This window comes from Triturus cristatus, chromosome 7 (assembly GCF_964204655.1).
Source record: "Triturus cristatus chromosome 7, aTriCri1.1, whole genome shotgun sequence".
In the NCBI taxonomy this organism is placed as follows: Eukaryota; Metazoa; Chordata; class Amphibia; order Caudata; family Salamandridae; genus Triturus; species Triturus cristatus.
The window spans coordinates 1646576212-1646597683 of NC_140590.1; the positions used below are offsets into that span (position 1 = coordinate 1646576212).

At 43.5% G+C, this 21472-nt stretch overlaps 1 protein-coding gene across 1 annotated transcript in view; it reads left to right on the forward strand.

Moving 5' to 3' along the window:
- Nucleotides 1-21472, forward strand: part of CHRNA4 (cholinergic receptor nicotinic alpha 4 subunit) — a 254927-nt gene that overhangs the window by 190023 nt on the left and 43432 nt on the right. The window contains exon 5 of the mRNA XM_085619697.1: nt 11668-13039. Within this exon, the coding sequence (XP_085475823.1) occupies nt 11668-13039 (1372 nt within the window). The remainder of the gene's footprint in view (nt 1-11667; nt 13040-21472) is intronic.

A 21472-nucleotide genomic window follows, 5' to 3' on the forward strand; every position in this document is an offset into this window, starting at 1 on the left:
CAGGACTCAGATGTTTCCATCTGCTGGGATCGCACTTAGTTAGGGGAAATAACTCCACAGTTCCTCTAGAAAACACCATCAAAGAATTGGTTTCAATCTATCTACAATGGAAACTTATTCCTGCAATTGTTTCACCTCAAAAATGATGAGACTTTGGTTCTTGAACATCATCTCAGTCAAGATATGCCAGGCTGCAACCCTTCTCAAGTTACCAAGCAGCTGAAAAGCTTATCATTTCAAGCCACACCTCACCAGAGGCTTACCGCATGGATTCCACCCCATACATTAAAGAGTTCCCATACATGCCCACCCAATCTCCTCTCCCACCTGCTCTGCGACTCCCGGGGTGCTCTGCCCATTACTTTAGCAGCAGTCTTACCCTCTTCCCTATAAACCTCTGCCCTTGATGATGTATGTTCTCTTCCCATTCTCTCGCCTTCCTCTTCTGCACCACCTGCAGTAAAAATATCATTACACACAGAGATCAGAGAAGAACTAGTCTAAGACTAGAAAAATAATCAGCCTTATTATCTCTGCAGCTTTGCTGGTGTCCTGGCTGAAGCTTTGGAAGCAGGGAAGTCTATGTGCCACCACACTGTCTCTTTTTCACCCTGAGATGTCATTTCCCTACTAATAGTAAAAGTAGAAACTGTATGAGAGTAAATTCTCTGGGATTCAAAAGAGAATATTGGGCTTGCATGGGGGTATGGAATGAATGATAACCAGTGGCAGCCATTTCAGCCTTCCTCATTCGGGCAGTAAGCTACCAAGTGCTTTGTGCACGGTACCAGTTGGCCTAGACTACGGCTCATCTGACTGGTAAGTTTCGCTAGCTGGAGTTTGATAGGGCTTGCAACATGAACAACAATCAAAAAATTATCCTCCTCCTAAGGGTGGCACTGTTCGTAGGGAAGGAATGGTAGCTACACCCATACTTCATCAGTCTCAGCACGTGCAGCATGAACCCATGTTCAAATATTTGACCCTGCTTGGCGTAACAGGAGAGGTTAATTCTGGACCTTTAATAATTGTATAGGTACTGCTCAGGTTTCCATCCTTGATTTCTCTTCTACCACTTACCTCTCCTAGGCATAGTTGTACAGCTATAAGCGCTATCCCCGCCTAAAGGTTCTATGGCTACTGCTCCTATTACAAACTTCTTTTCCTGCTCCAACTCTTATGTTACCCATTTGATTATATTACTCATTTTGAGCATTCCTGCCCAGCTGCGGGACCTGCAGGTTAAGAGCGGAGGGGCCGGGGGGGGGGGGGGGGGGGTGATTTTGACAGATGGCGATAAGGGAAAATGTATTATTTATTTAATTTTCCCTCTTGGTCTTCTGTTGAATTCTCACCGACCCGGCCTCACCGATCTTACCTGCACGGACCGGCACTGTTCCTGTCATTCGCCTGGTGCCACTTGACTACTTGGCCTTATGTGATCACGCTCCTTTTGCGGTAAATGCGCACAGGACCACTTTGGCTATCTGGTAAGGTGGTGAGAAGAAGCTGTCTATATTTCTTAGTGCTCCTGTGCCCCCAAACAAGATACCCTACTCCCCAGCTGCTTTAAAAGTGCCTCAGGGGTTGGATCAAAGTAAACTGTTTGCAGCCTCTCTCTCACGCTTCTTCCTGCACCACGCATTAAGGGCTTTGACACTTGCAAGATAAGAGCTCTTTGGTTTCTCATGCATGACCACAAATTGCTTCTTACAACGCATAACACTCTTCAAACCACACACTCTACACGGTGTGGCTTGCGACCCACTTAGGCAATTGTCTGGTGTTGGAAGAAAGAGGGATGTATGAGGTGCAATCAACCCTATGCTTCCTTATTATTCCATAGAGCAAAGGGCAGGCTTCTAATGTATTTATTTATTTTTACAAATTAGGCACTGCCTGGGAGAGACCAGGTAGAGACTATTATGAGAACTATTCATAGAATAGAGGTGAAGTTGTGGGTACCATCAATTTCATCCATGGCATCATTATGTTGGTCCATGGGGTAAAGTGAGTGAGAAAACTGACTGTTAAACTAGAAGGGACATTTCAGAAGCTGTATCTCAGATTTAAACCAGCTGCGCTACTAGACATGGCATTCACCGCATTTCCATTTTAAATGGCTTTCTCTCTTTTGCCAACACTGTTGCCGTGCTGGCTCGCCCAAAGGATGCAAGAGGCATCAGCTGCTTCCCAGTAAGTTGCAGACTGAAATGAGGACGCTGGAGGGGGCTGGGATCGCTGAGCCTCAGCAGGTACCAGGTGCTTCTAACAGAGCGATGCCATGGTTCCTACTATGCGCCTGACCTCTCAGTGTGCACCGGTGGATAATTACAGCATGGCAGCTTCTTGGAAAACTGACATATCCCTGAACAATTCACGTGGGAGCCGCCTGTGCCTTCTTGTTGTGCTAGCCCTCTGAACCACTATTCTATTTTTACTTGAAAGAATGAGGACTCCATCACATTTAAATTGTGGAATTTAATTTAAAACTTCCCCACTGGCAACATATGATTTCAAAGTAAAGCAAAAATGATGAATCAACCCAAAATTGTAGGCAAATTGTTCTCTCTCCCATGCTGTGCTAAGTTCTATTGCCTGCTAGAGGAGTGAAGAGCACTTACATTTTAATTTAGCTAAGCCCTTTCCCATTCCCACTGTTGTTGATGGAGGCCCTGTACTGATCAATCAATCAATCAACAAGGATTTTTGGGACAAATCTCCCTCAAGGGTTTCCAGGTGCTTGGTTCTTGCTGGGATCAATCAAAGAGCCAGGTCTTGAATCCCTTTCTGAATTTCGTGAGCGAGGATGATGTTCGAGTGTGGAGGCGAAGGTCGTTCCAAGACTTGGCAGTGAGGCAGGAGTATGATCGTCCTCCGCTTTAGCTTTGGCGTATGCAGGGGGTGAGGGAGGCGGAGTGCAGGTGTCTGGAGGGCTGGTGGAAGTTCAGGCGGTGGTTGATGTATGCTGATCCTTGATTGTGGAGGGCCTTGTTGGTGTGTGTCAGCTGATTTGATGGTTGCACCCACAGTGCTCTCTCAGCTGAGAAAGAATTTTTGAGTCAAAGTACTGGAGACAGTGACCGATATATATATACATACATGCCTGGGCTCCTAAATCCCATCGAATATTTGAATACTTAACCTCAGGAGATATCCCGACTGTTCCAATACTCCGTTTGGGGTTCCTGTTAGGCATAGCCTAACTTGAGTTGCCGTTGAAATGCTCAGCTTGTTTTAATTTGTCATTTTTAAGTGGTGAGTGTGTATTAAGTGTGCATGTTTTCAAATTTGTTGCATTTATCATTGGTCCAAATTTATTTGGGTAGCAGGTTTCAATTTCTCATTGTACCTCGCTCATGGACATAACAAAAGCTACAATATTATCACCCGTATCCACAAACTTACATCCACTTACATGTTGATGTTAATAAGCAGTACCAAGTGTGATTCTCAAAGCGAAAAAAGGTATTCTTTTTGCAAAAGGCAGAGTCAAACAATCCAAGTTAAAATCCTGCTTCAAAACTGGTTGACCATGTTGCCTGAGAATCCTTCTGATTTAAATATCACTCCAAAAATCAACCTTCAAAGTAAACGTTTTAAGGACCTACCTAATGCGGATAGATGTAAAAGAACCATTGGATGGGCACAAATATGCATTTTTATGCAGATGAACAGTGGGCTGGACTGGAATAGGACAGGAGATAAGAGACAGATGCCCCTGCCAGATAATGCAAGCACCTTACTGAATTCCTTATTGATGGTGAGAATAGAAACAGGTGAAAAAATCTCAACATATTTGTCAACTCTGAATGAGTAGAAGATCAGAATAGATGCTGGAAGCATTTACCCAATCCATTTAAAATGAATAGCAATGTCCTTTTTTGGAGTCCAAGCACAAGGTATAAGTTCTTTAGTGTATTAGTGTCAAAATTTTGCAGCAACTCTCTTTAATATGTTTGAAGTTATATATTAGTGGACCAAATTTTACAAGCCAGTCAATTGAACTTTTTTTATGTTGTCGACTGTTAAAGTCTTTAAAGTAAAGACTGCCACTCCCAGCACAAATATAAGTTAAAGACATTGTTCACCAAACATGCTTTTAATATGCAACTTGTAACAATATTCACCAATATTGAAAAATGGCTACATATAGCTCTACTATGCTTTCCCATGCATGCCAATCAAACTTTAACTACGTGTAAAGTTGCCCCTGTTAGAAGGCAAGGTTTAATGATTGGTCAAAAAATGCAATGGTGGTCGTTCAGTGGACCAATTTATTCAATTTAAAGTCTGTATTTGACTACTTATTTGAATCCACATCAGTCCACCCAGACTTTCATTCTTCTCACGTCAATTAAATGAGTACTGATAACTTGGGTAAGTATAAACATCTCTTTCCACTTGAAGATATCCCAGTAATATGAATAAATAGTGCTACTGGGGTGCAATGGGCATTTGCAAGCACTTTTTGCACATGTTGGACAGTACAGTATTAAGGGGCCACAGGCTTTTGTGGAGCCCCTTCTGTAATGCAGATTCAAGTGGCGCTAATTGTGCACCAGCAGGATCTCAATGGGTGGGCCTTCATTTGCTTGGACGAATGACCACATTCAAATTTGAGAAAGCTTAAAGTTTGTGAGAATGCCATATTACAGACGCGGACGTGAAGGCAAAGCAATGCTTAATTTGTAAAAATCATAAGTGCCAGTGCTTGGTCAGGAGGCCACAGCAGCTTGCACCACACATTGTCCCTGCTGCCAATGATAGTAACAACATGACTACTAACCATCACACTCCTACAGGCGTGACTATTTCAGGCCCCCAAAGCTACAAGAATGGATTTGGTGGCATATAACAGTCATTGTTAATGTAGATTGAATTATTAATTAACTGTTGCTATGATCATCTCTAAATTAGCCAGACAGCGCCACCTTGTGACAGACTGTGAAGTGCCTGTGTTGACAAATAAGTGACGGTGTGGAGCACTGGAAACCACTGACTCAATTTGAGCACTGAGGCAAATAGGCCAAAAGGAGGATTACTTGCTGTGTGCTACTGTGATGTGGTCAATTTTCTTAAATTGTTCCCATTTCAATGCAGGTGTTGGTCACCATTTATAAGGGAGTCTAAATTTCTTGAGTCAACACGTTCATTGACCTTTCATGTGAGTTCAGTAAAAAGCTCAGGACCATGATACACGGATACCCTCCTTTCATTCATTCTATGAGTCAATGTTCTTTCGTCATCATGCTATTTTCAGCTCATTATCATCAAAATAATCTTCCTTTTTCAATTGCCCACTCTCTTGATTACAGTTACTGTGGAAATCATCGCCTACCATCTTCACTATGGAAATAGACTTTACTTGCAGCGTTCAGTAATTGATTAAGCCTCTTTTGTGCATTCTAAATACATCTGTTAACCATAGTACAGGAACAAGGTGCAGCGATAATTTCTTCCCCTTGCAGGCCATCACCACTAGCCTCCTCCCCAGAAGCAGTATGTTTTACCCATTGAATCTATACCGGAGGAGATATCGTTTTTTAAGATCCTCATCACGCATAATGCTGACAGTAGAATAGTTTTCGACAGAACCCTTAAGAGCAGAGAAGATTATCCAAGAAACTATAAGGGAATCAGAACCTTCTCTGTGCAGATTAGGATCAATATCAACACAGTTTCGGAGATTATGAAATTAACACTCCACAAGACCGGCCCAGCCTATCTCAACAGTCGACTCTCCTTCTACGTACCCAACAGGAAACTCCGCTCCGCAGACCTCTCCCTGGCTACCGTCCCACGCATCCGTAGAACCACAGCCGGAGGCAAATCCTTCTCCCACCGCGCCGCCAAGACCTGGAATACCCTCCCCCTCATCCTACGACAAATCGAAGACCTTCTAACCTTCAGGAGACAACTCAAGACCTGGCTGTTCGACCAGTAGCAACAGCATCCCCTTCCTCCCCCCCTTCAGCGCCTTGAAACCCTTGCGGGTATGTAGTGCGCTTTACAAATTATCTGATTGATTGAACCTGGTGGTCACTTATCAAACTGGGCACATGGGTCTGGTCTGCACCAATGCGTAGTCCCTTTGGGTGCACCCGTTACATGCCTGGACCTGTTACCTGATTACAAATAAAATGTGCTCTTTCTCTTGCAGTTACAAGCTCTGTCTTCATGCCCCACGGTGGTTAGAGTGCATGAGGTTAAAGGAGGTGCAGCAATTTCAAACCAACACTTTGGGTCCTATTCATAAAGGGCCTCCGCACTAATGGTGGAGGCCCTGCAGTTGTGGTGTTGGCCCTGCAGTCGTAGCCGGGGCCCAGCACTCATGGTGGGATCTCCGCAATGAGAAACTGAATGCAATGCAGAGGTTCTACTACAGGTGTAGGGCCCCCGCCGCAATTACAGGGCCTTTGCCACAAGTGCAGAGGTCCTTTGTAATTCGGGCCCTTAGTCTTTCACCGATAGTGGGTCAGCCTCACACCACCTTATACATCGGGATCCTTAGAGGGTGCCGGGCCCTCCGTGCTCGATCCCAATGGATACCACAGGGAGATGTATTAAGGACCAGATTCAGAGTTTGAGGGAGAGGATACTCCATTGCAAAGGTGAGGGAGTCCATTCATGTTCTTCAGTCACATGTAAGCCGGTTATGAATACATCATTTCCTTTGAGGAATACTTATGTTACATACCACGCTTCAGGAATAAGCTACGTGCATACCTACAGCGGTCAAAGGAAATGATGTATTCATAAGCGGCTTACATATGACTGAAGAACATGAATGAAATATACAACGAGTGATAAAAATTGAATAAATCTTTTGATAAAATGAAACAATTTTGGCAATTTTGTCATGCACATTGCTGTGCATCCGGATTGGGGCGTACATACGCCCTAGTGAATGGAATGGATTTACCTGCACGTGCTGGGAAGTGCACGATTCCAGGCTTGTACGCAAACAGGTCAAAAATGAATCAACAGTGGACAGATTGGATTAAAAGGAGTGTACTCTGTCATTTAATTTTGAAAGGTGAGGGAGTGCCATCTCAATGCAAATCAGTCTTGACCCTGCTCCAATAGGAACAGTCCAGCCCGAACTGCCAAGCAAGGTCCTCTCTGAGACGAAACACATGCCACACCGAACCGGTTTCACCCTAGTTATGGGCACATGAGCAGGGTACAGATTGGTTCCCATGACACAGTGTGCAAAGGACCAATGTCTTGGCATACCCATCCCACTTAGGGTGACACAATAAATTTAAAAAACTGTGATAGATGGAAGGTTTGAATTAATCTCAGCCACTGGTAATCCCTTGGGCTGCATCTCAATCCATTGTTACTTGGAACACTGTGCCACCTCAGTTTGGACCCAGCTATAAGGAAATCAGTCTTGACTCTTCTCCAGGAAGAACAGTCTAGTCCAAACTGCCAAGCATGGTCCTCCCTGAACCGCAACACAAGCAGTCCAGAACTGGTTTCGTCCTCGTTATGTGCTCCCCAGCTGGGTCGAGACTGATTTTTCTGCTTGTCAAGTAGAAAATCTACTCAAGGAGCAGCCCTCGGACCCCACCTGTGACAGCTTATGTCCGCTTGCGTTAGAAAATCTCACAGGAAGTCCTCCTAGCGAACAGAAATCGAGCTAGGGGATGCCAAATCTCACTCACGGTCATGCTTGCCAGCTCGTATTTCTGAACTCTCGCAGGAGAAAAAATTCCGCTACACAGCGATTCCCAAAATTTGCCCGGAACTCTGTGTTACTAGAGTAAAACAGAGTCGCCAAATTCAACCAATTCCACGAGCGGAATAAAATTTGCCACCCAGGTCTAGTGATGGCCCATGTGAATGTGGGAAAGTCTGTGCAGCATTGTGTGTTCGTTCAAAGTGTCCACATACATTGGGTTTTACAGAACAGTTTGCAAAAGTGTCTGTGGCCTCTTCTATAACATGGGTCAATCACAGGGGTGTGCAATCCCCTGCTACAAAACCCTAGGCACTTTTGTAATTCAGCCCCTAAATTTAAGAACCTAAGGGCCTGATTACGAGTTTGGGAGGTGATGGTCCCTTCTTCAAGTCTGAAGAATGGAAAGAAATGGTTTGCAAACTCACCCATTTCCTTTTTTCCCCTTCAGTCTTCCACGTGGATTCCTTCCTCCAGGCCCCCTCTTACACAGCACCAACTAGACCCTGAACAAAATGATCCTATTGGTGCCAAAATCCAGGCACTTGTTACCCATTGACTGGACTGGGCACATATGGTGCGGACCCAAGCAACGTACTAGGTTTTTTTTACACATGTCATGCATATGTGTACAATTAACACTTGTGCATATGGAAAAATATTACCCGTTGTCAGAAACACCACTACTGGGCTAGTGGGAGCATTGTAATATGTTGGGCGAGAGACCGCCACCTTGGCGGTAAACTTGGGACCGCCGCCGCGGCGGTATGCAGTAATATTGTCAAACTCATGACAGGCCCTAAATCTGTCTTGGTTATTCATTCGAGAATAGGCTGCCTGAAAAGGGGGCCAGTGATAGATAAGTGGAAACAAAGGAAGCCTTCCTCGGAATTGTTAATTGTAGTTGTACATCAAAAGCATGACAAAAGGGAGAATGGAGAACTTGTAATCTTCAGCCGGATCAAATACCGCAAGCAACACTTAACATAAAATAGCTCACACATAATTTAACACCTGAAAATGAGGCCCTTGAATGGAGTTTTATAATTGATCTTTTTCAACTCATTTGAAAATCCCACAGCCATGTCGAAGCACATAGACTAGGAAAAAGAGCCTCTGATTATAAGACTTTCTTATACACGGATGTTTGTGGACTTTCCCCGAACAACCATGTGTTCAACTTCATCATTTCTATATATTTAATCCAGAAATCCATTTTTGTCCGCTTCCTTTTACATCCCATGGTAAAGCTCCATTGTAAAATAATTACAACCACACAAATTCAGTGTTGAATTTAACTATATTCACAGTTTTGAGATGTGTTTTCTCTTATATTTATCAACAAATTTTGTTGGGGACCACACCCACCTCTCGTGCATGCAGCGCCCACAGACTTTCTAATTCGACATACATTGCCATTATGCACCAGCTAGTGTTTTCAAGCGTCATACTAAAATCTGGAGTGAGATGGTGTCAGAGCGCTAAGATAACATGCATGTGTAACCGTGCAATGTGAAACATTTAGCACAAAAATGGACTAAAGCTGAAGCATCCATGCTCTGTGTTTGTTGGGTTGGTCCAGGAAGCAGGGATACCAGGGGTCTGCATTTGAGACAGCATTCTCTCAGACAGGAAAATAGGCAAATGGCCACACCTATCAACCGAGCAACTTCCCTCCCTGGTTAGTTACAAATGCAGTCTGCTTTGAAGTGATTTATATATTTTTTTTAACATTTTTAATATTAATATGTTTTTAAATATGATCTTCATTTTTAGAATATCACAATTATTAAAAGCAACATTCGTTTGGAACTAGTGCGACTTCTTTGTGATATTATTTTATCTGTATTATGAAGTTTTCTAAACTAACATCCCTCAAAAAAGGCCAATGAGGCCTCCCCATTATCACATCACTTCGATGAGGGTTCCACCTATTTGATGTATATTTTGAGAATCTAAAGCCCAACTCAATCCGATGCTAAGACCCAACCCCCCCCCGCACTTTTAGCCAAAACTGAACGCTTACATTATACATTAATCCTCCTGAAATGTTATATACAGGGACACTCTTCATGTCTATTGGTCAAAGATGACTGTAGTGACACATATTATGGTCTAGCTTAGCGATGCTCTAACTTAACTGATGTTCCACCTTCTAAGCCTTGTAAGATGTGAAATATTCCTTTTTGGGATGCTGCTGGTGGAAACACAGCTGGTATGGGGATAGACCTGTTGATGGTGGTGCCCAAGGTGGGGTTGTAGCTGTAATAAATGCTGGTTGATAAAAAGAAATGGTTATCACTATAGAGGGAAAAGTTGTAGGCAAGTAAAAAGTCTCTGTTTTATGTGTTGGTAATGTGTGCTCAGAGTTCTAGTCGCTCATCTCATCTCTTATATTGGCTACCTCACACCCCTAAAGACACGCCTCTGAAGGAGCAAATTAACTGTCCAAGCTTGTCTTGGTGTCATGGAAATCTGACTTCATGTCATCAATGCTTGCGCCCAGTACTGCTCCATGACCAGGTGCTCTCTGATGGCCAGACACTTCAGTGTTGGGGGGGGCAAAAGGGGGGCTTGAACTGACTACTCAATACCCACCAGGAAAACATCCAGGGTTTCTTTTTCTTTCGCCATCTCATCCACGGATTAAATTAAGGTTACAAACTTCTGATAGTGTTAGTAGCTGTTGGACCTGGGCCATTCAGTGTATACTGCTCAGATGAAAGTTCAGATCATTGACAACTTTCAGTGAATGCAAACGATTGTCCTGCCCCTTACAAACTTAGACTAGGTGTCACTCACCAGAGCTTCTCTCACAGGGGAGAGGCTAAGAACAGCTTGGGCTTGCCAACTGTCATGTTGTCTGATGGTGCAATGTTTTAAGAAGCAGTTTGCAGGGTGATTGAGGTGAATATGTAGGTTTTAATTGACTGGAAACTGAAGTTGGTTGATCACCTATTTTTGCTGGGTGTGTATGATAGATCATACAAAGGGCCTTGAAATTCACCCTCTCTATGGCCGGCAAACAGTGAGCCAAGGATATTGCTACTAAGCCTCGGTCTCTTTTCCTGAGTCTGCAAGGTGATGTCTAGTAAAGTATTCTCAGCCCTGCAGAATTTCCCACCAGTATATATTCCATTATCAGCTGGGTACTTGTTTGTTGGGCAATGCATTTATGCTTTAGTTTTGCAGTTGGAAGCTGCCTCCACTCCCTTCAACCTCCATTTAATGGAAAGTGGTTCAAGATGACTGGATGTCAGCTGTGTGCTATGCAAAATATGTACTTAAGGCAATTGGCCTTCTGAAGCATGAAGATGACAATTTGATTTGACAACCGCTTATCACTCAGGAAGTGATGTAAGTTAGCCAAGTAAATATTTCTTTTGAGATTAAAGTGATGGTGGTGTGCAAATTGTGCATGCTATAGAGAGACTGGGACATGTTCAGTGTTCTAACTTGTCTAGAACTAAATTACAATAGAAAAGAAGTTCCCCAGGAATTCAGTCATTATCTATTATAGTTTTCATTATATGTTTTTTTTTTCTGTGGCCAAAATACAAAGCTGAAATATGGGGTACTATTGTCACCTCCAGGGCTTCCATGATGAAATATCTTAGCCAACTAGACTTTCAAACAGAAGAATGTATGGCTACCTTGTGCACAGTAGCTAATGCCATGGAAGACTATATTGAAATGCAAGGGATACTGTGAAAAAATACCTACACAAAGGCTGATGTAGAATAGGATAAGGGGGGGGGACTCTGCCCTGGGGTATGTGGGATAGAATTTGCAGTGTTTCTTATTGAAAATCTGAAACATTTATATTTGGAATTATTAGGTTTGAAATCCCAAATTCAAATGATTCAAACTATTTTGTGTGAATTCCCAACTCTACAAAGCATCATATTTATAAATTAAATCTCTTTTCCAACCAACCTGATTATGTATTGAAACCTATTGTGTCTATTTTCTTTTCCCAGCGCTGATGGGGACTTTGCAGTTACCCACTTGACCAAAGCCCACCTCTTCTACGATGGTCAGATCAAATGGAGGCCTCCAGCCATCTACAAGAGCTCCTGCAGCATCGACGTTACTTTTTTTCCTTTCGACCAGCAGAACTGCACCATGAAGTTTGGCTCCTGGACCTACGACAAGGCTAAGATTGACCTCATTAGCATGCATAATCATGTGGATCAGCTTGATTACTGGGAGAGTGGAGAATGGGTCATCATCGATGCTGTGGGCAACTATAATATCAAGAAGTATGAGTGCTGCACTGAGATATACCCTGACATCACCTACTCCTTCATCATCCGGCGACTCCCACTCTTCTACACCATCAACCTGATTATCCCGTGCCTCCTCATCTCTTGCCTGACAGTGCTCGTGTTCTACCTTCCCTCGGAGTGCGGCGAGAAGATCACTCTCTGCATTTCTGTACTGCTGTCCCTCACTGTCTTCCTGCTCCTCATCACGGAGATCATTCCGTCCACCTCGCTGGTAATCCCGCTCATTGGCGAATATTTGCTCTTTACCATGATCTTCGTCACGCTTTCCATTATCATCACGGTTTTCGTGCTCAATGTCCACCACCGCTCCCCGCGCACCCACACCATGCCAGCCTGGGTTAGAAGGATCTTCCTCGATGTGATCCCCCGGGTGCTCTTCATGAAGCGGCCATCTGCCGTGAAGGACAACTGCAAGAGGCTAATCGAGTCAATGCACAAGAAAGCCGGCCCTCTCTGGTCCGAGCCAGAGAACGAGCCCAACTTCCCCACTTCCTCTTCTAACAGCCCTCCCAGCTGCCATGACTCGCCCACCTCCTCGTGCTGTAATCAGCTGGAGGAGCATGTGGATTCTCAGGCTCTCTGCAAGTCCCCTTCTGGTCAGTATAGTGTACTGCGCGAGGAGCTAGTTCAGGCCAATGGATCCTCGCCTCAGACGCAGTCACACCCGCTGAGTGACGAGCAGTCCTCCCCCATCTCAAAGGGTCGTTCTGTGAGTGTCCAACAAATGTACAGCCCAGGGGAGGCGGTAGAAGGGAGCATCCGCTGCCGCTCAAGGAGCATTCAGTACTGCTACCTGCAGGGAGATTCCTCCCAAACCATCGACCAGTCCAGCGACTCACCGGCATCCCAGCTGTGCCGCGTAAATGAGGACCAGCTGGAACGCCAAACATCGTTGTGCAAGTGCAAGTGCAAGAAGACGATTGCTGCAAGCACGTCCCATGCAACTAAAACTGTGAGCACCAAAGAGCAGCACCTGCTGCTGATGTCCCCATCATTGAAGCTGGCGGTGGAGGGCGTCCACTACATCGCTGACCACTTGAGAGCCGAAGATGCAGATTTCTCAGTGAGTATTTTCATGTTATTTATACAACTGTCTTGGCCTGAGTTGATCCTGCACGACAACTCCTAACCACTGTCAGTCCTTCTTTTATTTCAAGGAGAGATCAGATGAGCTGTCCTGGGTTAGCACGTGCACTTTTCAGAAGGAAGAACTGGCTGATTTGCATAACATGTAATTTGCAGACTTCTGTGGGGGCCTTCCCACTCAAAGGCTGGTAGGGCTGGGGTAGTTGCAGGCAATTTTCAAGCATTACATTACATAAGCCTGTGCACTACTACACAGACATGTGTACTGTTAGGCAGTGAGTGTCTGATCTTCAAGCTTAGGAGAACAGGTTAGTAGGCCTGTATGTTAGTGGATTTCCAAAATGTGGAAACCCCTTTCTTCAAACAACCTGAGGACATTGCATCTTTAAAAACACCAAGAGTTGGGTACATGGGGAACAAAATATAGACATAAGAAACTGAGCAAAGAGAATAAGGACAAGGTAAAATTGAGAGGTGGGAGAATAAGAGGTACTAGATAATAGGTATTGGGTCAATGCGGAGAGGTTCCAGTGTATAGAGAGATATAGAGGTATGTGTAATGGTACTTGGTTAAGCATCGTCTAAAGAGTCTTACTAGGATATTGGAAGAGCTAGAGGTTCTTGGGTACAGGTGAGCAAATAATACTTAGGTTCAGGCATGAGAATAAATACAATAGCACAGGAAGCAGTACTAAAATGTCAGAATAGGTGGGGTATAGATTCTAGTGTATCTGCAGCAGTAGAGCCATTAGGGTGTAGATAGGATTACCAGTACTAGAGCATCAGCAGGAATATAAAAAAGGATTAAAAAACACCATAGCTGAGGAATAAAGGGATAATCCTGCTAGAGCATGGAAAGAAGATACAACAAAGCATTGGCCGGCTAGGTTGTTACTAGATTATCATTTATGAGCTTAGACAAGCAATTCTAAGTTCAGAGCATAGAAAGAAAGCAGACAAGAGGAAAACACATGATAGAAGGGGGTAGTGGGGCTGCCCTCTCACAAACATGACAAATAGAGTCTATTGGTGGCCAAGTGGATTTCTATATTTGTGGACAGGAGAATATGAATCTCCTAAATTTTATTGGTATGATGTGTCATACAAAAAACCATGAAACACATCCCCGCATTGACAGGCAAACAGAGAACCTGGGATAATGCAACCGAGTCTACGCATCTTTTTACCTGAGATGGATTTTGTACTCGTTGCTATCTCCCCTGCAGGCCCTGGTGGAGTACCTGGCTTAGACTATTGGTGTAGTCTCATCCTAAAAAGATGAATGCATTCACCACAATAAGTCATGTGGAAAGGAAAGCCAGGGAGGTTCTACAGGACATGACGTTGGTGAAAACATGTATCAACCATTAGATTCATCGGCAATGCTAGGAGGAAGCCGGTGTCTAGGTGTCACCACGTTCCTTGTAGTGCATTTTGGTTTTATAGTTTGCTTCAGTACAGGTGACCAGTGAAGCCAGATCAAAGATTTGTCTCTGCTCCATTAGATACAGCCATACTTCAATTTGTATCTGTGTTTACCTTCAGCATGTCCGTAAACCCACCCTTGCAAATGCCTGTCCTTATAGAAATAGGTCTCCCTCTTCTGGCTGCCTTTGTCTATCCCTATCAATAGCTATGTGTTGTCAGCTAAAGAAGAAATCGTGAGCACGAATGACCTTATAATACAGATCTGATGGCATGGACAGAAAATAAATATCAGCAGGACAGACTGAAAGGGTGGGCTGACGATGCACTGACTGAACAGAGTGGGTCATGTGATATGAGCTCTTGATGTGAAGAGCATTGAGTGTGATCGAGTAGAGTAAATCATTGACCATGAATGTGGGATTCTTTATGATCTACCGCGTCTAACTCAGCCAGCATAGGTAATAGTACTGAAGCACCAAGACCATTATTTGTGGGCATCTTTCGCGTTGTCGTCCATCATAGAGTCAAATCTAACCCACTACGTCAATTTCATCAAAAGCTGGCCTGGTCACTTTTCCAATATGCCTGTAACCTTAGCAATTGCTTGAAGCTGGAATTTGCCTGTTACTTTAATTAATTTAGAGAAGAAAAGAAGGTTACTACTGGATTTTCCCTGCCTCGCATTCGTTTTCGAGTAAAGGGTTGCTCGGTACTGCTTTCTTTGGCACATTAAGATGGATGCTCAATAGATCATCCAATAAGGATAACGATTTCTTTAAACAGTGCTAAAGAGCATGGGCCCGTGGGGAACCGGCACTGCAGAGGCTTGACAGCTCTGGGAGTTGGGATATGGAAATTGCTGTGAAATATTTTAATTAATGAGTAGATTTGGAGAGTTTCCTGCAGTGCTGCAACTCCTGGCATTTACAACCCAATTAATGAAATCGTTGGACCATCTTTTCATGAAGCTCTTGGAATGGTGGTCTCGTGTGTTTGGAGACATGAGGCATGGCACAGTAGGGTGACAAACGTTGCGTGTCACAGGGTGTGCAAGACGTGCCATGCACACCCTTAAGGGTGTTCTAGACCTGTGGGGTGGTACGACCAGAGAATCTGCAAATCGATCTTCAAAACCTGATGCAGAGGCAACAGTAGGTGGGTGCGGAAAGGATGCCAAAAGGATGGGAATGTTGGAAGACGGCATCTCTGAGATCTTTGGAGATCATGCGTAAAGCTCGTCTGAAGGTCTAGGGGGTAGATCAGTGACTTTATATAGAAGTGTAGATTTGGGCACATTGCATCCCTGGAGCGCTTCGAAAAGCAGGACTAAGGCACATCTGGAGGGTGTGGGATAGGACAGTGACTTACCCTCTGAGTGGGAACCACAGAATTTGGAAGGAATTCCGAACAGTTCAGTTTCTAGTGAAATATACGCAGCCGCCTGACGTACCACAGGCAGATGCATGCAGAATTTCACTCACAAACAGTACGTTCCCTTCTGCCCTCCCATCCCAAGTGACAGCTGTAACTTTGCCAAAAACCTTCAGCTAAAATAAATCCCTTATACTGGTCCTGGTGAGCAGGTGGGCTAGTGTATCGGTCGCTTAGGAAGTGCTGGTTAATCTACCTAAGGAAAGTATCAGCAGAAATACGGATCGGAAAAAGGCTAGGAATTTTTGTGTAATCATTTTGTGCCTAATAAATGTAGGCCATGAAAGCCTTGGGTTCATTAGAACCATTTTCCTGGGTTCGGGTGGGTCGAGTGTTACGAGAGGAGCCCACACATGTCATGCCTCCTGTTCTATAGGATGCTGCAATTGTCTGCCTCCTATAGTCCCTTTCTTTTTCCTCCTCGTCCTTGCCTCCTGTGTAGTTGAATTGCTTTTCAATCGGAAAGTGCTGGAACATTCCATCGGCGGAGCCGCGCCATTGTCTGCCAGCGGCGCCTACTTTTATAGACCCGTGGCCTTCGGCCGCCATTAGCATGCGAGTCTTTTTGTTCTCTTGAGAGGCTTTCATGTGCATGGCGGCCGCTTCTGAGGGGGCCTCGCTCTTTGGTGACGCAGTAAAGTGCGACTCATTCTCGAATGCCTATTCTGCCATCCCTGGGGCGTGAGTTTCTTTGTTTCCACGTCCCTTGCTGAGTGAGGGATGAGCAGGTGAGTCGATGGTGATTGGTTCTTTGCTCTGATAAGGGTAACATCTGTTGGTTCTGTGACTGCAAGCACGAGCTGTGACTGGCAGCCTAATAATATGATTTCTTGCCTGATTTGTGTCTCGTTTTGTAGCTCTCCGTCTATTTTAAAGGCTACTTTACAAGTAATGGAGCTCTTATTTGAATGACAAATGCCCTCAAACCTGGGTCCGTATTACAGTAAGTACCTTGAAGGCAGGGCACAAGTTGGGATTACACGTGGTAGATGGCGTTCACCCACTATTTTCACAGGGTGGACGCCGTCCCCCCTGCCAAGAACTTGGGCCCCACCGAAATATGCTGAAGTTGTCCCGGTGTGATATATAGACACCTTCAGCAGGGCCTGTACGTTGTCTGATTTCCATTCCCAGCATCGTGCAGGCAGTGAGGGAGCTTTTTGTCACCTCCAGCCAGGCCGAAGTTCAGGGTCCATCAGGCCTTCTTCTGTTTGAATATCCTGACTGGAGGCAGCCTGGGACCTCACACTTAAATGTAAATGCATGGAGGGGAAACAAAGGCACACATCTCTTCACTGGCACTAAGAGAGGCCTGCTTTTCCCTTTGTTCAGTCCTTGAATATAAGAGTTGCAGGCACTGTAAGAATGTCAGGTGTGTTGGTCTGTCCCAGTATTTGAACAACGATTTTAAAAGCCCTACTTTATATCTTTCATGCAGGGTGTCAGAGTTCTTTACGTAACATACACATCATGCATGGACAATAAATCATATACATATGTAAATCAATGTACAAGATGAGTAACATGAGACAAGGTGTAGGAGTCGCATGTCCTTCATAGCTATTTAACACAGATTACAATTTAGGAGCTGTAGGTAACAAAAGAATCTCTGTTAAAAGCAATAACCCACTTTACCATCTACATAAAATACAAATCTGTCATCTGCATGTTACCTAATGCGCTTTGCAGGAGGCACATTAACCTACTATGCTACTTTGATTCAAATCTGGGACTTCACAAAACACAGATCTCTCCAACAAACGCATTCACCTCCAGAGTTATCTCACCATTATTATTATTTCCTAAGATTTACTGGGCGCCTTTTACAGCAGATGCCTTAACCCATAAAATATTTTAAAATGCAGACTTCGCAACCAATTAAGCAGAACAGATCTACTGCAATGCTTTTCCTTGTTGCCAATTTCTTTGTAACAGGGTTAAAAAAAATATGTAAATTATTTGAGGTCTAGATTTTGCGTCAGGATTGCGCCACTTTTTTGGCACAACCCCAACGCCAAATCTCATTTGTTGTCTCTTATAATGTGCTTAAATGTACTCATGATATACCTGATTAACAAGTATGAGTTCCTAAAGTCGGATGTCACTTCTAGTGATGTCACATCCAGTGAGCTCACTTCCTGTTATGTCACGTGCAATGTCATGCGCCGTGACATCATGCGCTGTGATGGCATGTGTCATGATTTCAGTTGTATACTGTCTGACGTGGTTAGTCCCCCCCCCACTTCTTTTTTTAGGACTTGTGCCCTGCTTGAAGGTGTTTCAGGTGTGTGGGTCTGCTTTCTACGCCCCGGGGGCCCTTTGGTATTATAGAAGTGACTGCAACTGCTTGCGCTGCCTTTTCTAATGCAGATCACGTATTTATGACAAGGGGGTGTCTCTTCTAAGGAAACACTTTGCCTCTGTGCCCGTGCTATATTACAGATGCAGCAGGCAATGGAGCTGTTAGAGGGTGCATTGACAGAGGTGGCACACAGTCAATGTGCTACCCGAGGACGCCCATTTAAATGGGGTTATTTGCAGGGACTGCTTGTCAATTGAGGCAAATGTCCACTCTCCATAAACATTTTTATAATGGATGGCTTTTGTCTGTAATTTCCCTGCCAACCTCCTCAGCAGCAATGGTTATCAGTTCATCAGGCGTGGCCGTGCCATCACCCATAAGAGGTCTGTTTTTCTTGCTTCCAGAGTTGAAGTGGTTTAAAAAAAATATGGCAACTATGATCTGAATGTAATGGCTCTGGGTCAGTGAGTGGAGGACGGGAATCAGAGACATGGATAATTAGAACTAAAGATTCTGTAATTATATTGTTTTGTTGATATTTTGTGAATATAAAATATGCACTTGAAATGAAAAATAAATGCAAGTTAATCTGAACAGTAAAAAATGGCACTTGTATATCTAATGAAAGCTACATTGGTTAAGACAAAAGCTGCAGATGTCTGTATGTGTAACTGAAGGGGCAAAGAATTGAATTATACTTGGCACACTGGTCAAGTGCTGCACAGCCTGCTACACAAGCATTAGTAAATGCATTAGGTTTCGCTTATGCGATTAATAATAAGCTGTTTTTGGTTGTAAGGTGTAACTTGCTGAGTAGTTGTAAAATCTAAGTTACAGAAAGAATGCAATGACTTGTTTAAGTACAAATAGGCAATATTTTGTGCTGTTACTAATGGAAAAATGAGGGTAAGTAATAGCAACATTTTTAAAAATGAAATGAAAGAGGATCATAATAGTATTAATAGATGTAATAGCAATATTAGTTGCTTAGCAGACATCTTACAACTTTTGGGACCGTTGTCACTGCACCTGCTGCACCATTCGAATCATGCCCCGAGTGCCCGCAAGATAACTGCATTTGTTAGTGCCTGTTTAGTAGTAAAATATAGCAATAGTTGGTGTTTAGAGGAATTCCTAGTGCGTTTGACCCCGGTGTGGCTGCACCCGCTACACCATTGAAATCATGACCCTAGTCCATGCAAGGTAACTACTCTTGTGACTGCTTATTTAGTAGTTAAATATAGCAATATTTGATGTTTAGAGGAGTTCTGGCAACTTTTGGGCCTCGGTGCCACTCCATTGAACTCATGTCTCTAGTGCCTGCAAGGTAGCTGTACTTGTGACTGCCTGTTTACTTTTAAATATTAGCAACAAGATGGGTTTAGTGGGGTCCCTAGAGCTTTTGGCCCCGGTGCCATTGCACCTGCTGCACCATTCAAAATCCAGTCCTTTTTTAACTGCAAGGGAAGTGCAATTGTGTCTGCCGTTTAGTACTCAAATATAGCAATATTATGTGTTTAGAGGAGTTCTGAAAACTTTTGGGCCCCGTGCTTCTGCAACTGCTGCACCATTCGAATCATGACCCTGTTGTCGGCAAGGTAACTGTGCTTGTGGTTGCCTGTTTAGTAGTAAAATATAACATAGCACTTGTATATTAACTTTATTTGTAACACCATTTATAGTACAACATTTAGAATGTGATCATAATGACCAAATTGATTAGTTGAAAAAATCAATATGATAATACCTACAAAGTGCAAAGAAAGGTACTGAGGCACGAATAGGGAATGCCACAAATGTTCTAAGGCTACAGCATCTGCTTTACACAACTAAGTAATAAAAAGCGAGCATTCAAGCATACAGTTAGAAGCTGTCTGCCTTTTCCATGTGAAGAGAACTTATCTTGACAGTGAATGGGGCTTGAACAGTGCGAACAGCTTTAGTGGAAGTATCTTAAATGCCTGCAGCCAGGGGAAGTTAACAAAAAAATTGTTCCACACAAAAGCGAATGAACACAGTAATTTGGGTGGGGGAACTGATGAGAGCCACCTTTTAAGATATATTAAATACAAGAGATTACACATTCATAGCCCAAGAGTTGTGCAGGCGAAACCTAAAAAAAGCACTATAAAGTCAATGTTTTAAAATATTGATACACATAGTATAAGAGAGGTTGCTGCACTATGTGCAAACATATTCAGAGTGTAAGATAAAAAAGTTTGGCCATTAGACTGTGCTTTCTCAAGTTAAACTCGAGGTATCTGCTTTCCTATCATTAACAGGCTAATAGCAGTAAATATCATTTGAAAAAGTGCCCTACATTTGTTAAGCATCCCTTTCTTGCAGCCTAAAGTGTTTTCATTTTACTGATGAGTTACGAATGGATCTCTGTGCTCACAGGTTAAATAATTAGGCTTTGAACAAATGTCTCACGGGCCTTTCCAGAGAGATATTGCATTAAAAATATCACCACATCAAAGTGCCAGGCAGTCCATTAACAAAATACTTACCTTGACTATAATGTGCTTTCAGAAATCTCGACTCAGAAGGACAAAGGACTGAGTCATCCCTGCCAGGATTCCACCTTTGAATTGCAGGCTAAAAACTGATTTCTCCAATTTGTACCAGAACACGCTTATTATGTACTGTTCCTATTTAAGCAGAGCAATGGCAGTTTAATATTTAAGGCAGTAGGGCAGAGTTTTGTTTGACTTCACCTTCAAGGTACCTAACAACCTTCTTGCTATGATAATAATTGTTATTCCTGATACAACACTCACCCCTTGAGAGCAGTGAACCCCAGTCAGGTAATCAGTGACAGCAGGCTTCGGCTAAAATTGAGAAGGGGAGTGAAAAGAAATGTCTCAAATTCTGAGATAAAAAAATTACAGGCAAAACATATTGGAACAAATATAAATCAGAATTAAGCCTGAAGCCCACTTGATTACCTACAGAATCTTGCAAAATAAAATGGATTTCTGCAACTACCTGCGATCAGAGAAAAATACAGCTTCTTCCACAATCACTCCTCAAGATTCCAGTTCCTAGACAGTAGCGTAGCTTGGATGCTATGAGCCGTGGCGCAAAGAAGGACAATGACTGCTTTGGCTGCTGTTGGGGTAATACATGTAGCAATTATCTGGGTTGAATTAAACCTCGCTTGATACCCCTGTTCGCATGGACATAAGGGCTGCTCTTGTTTTTTGTATAAATATGAATGAAACCTCAGGGCTCTGGGCCCTGGTGCTA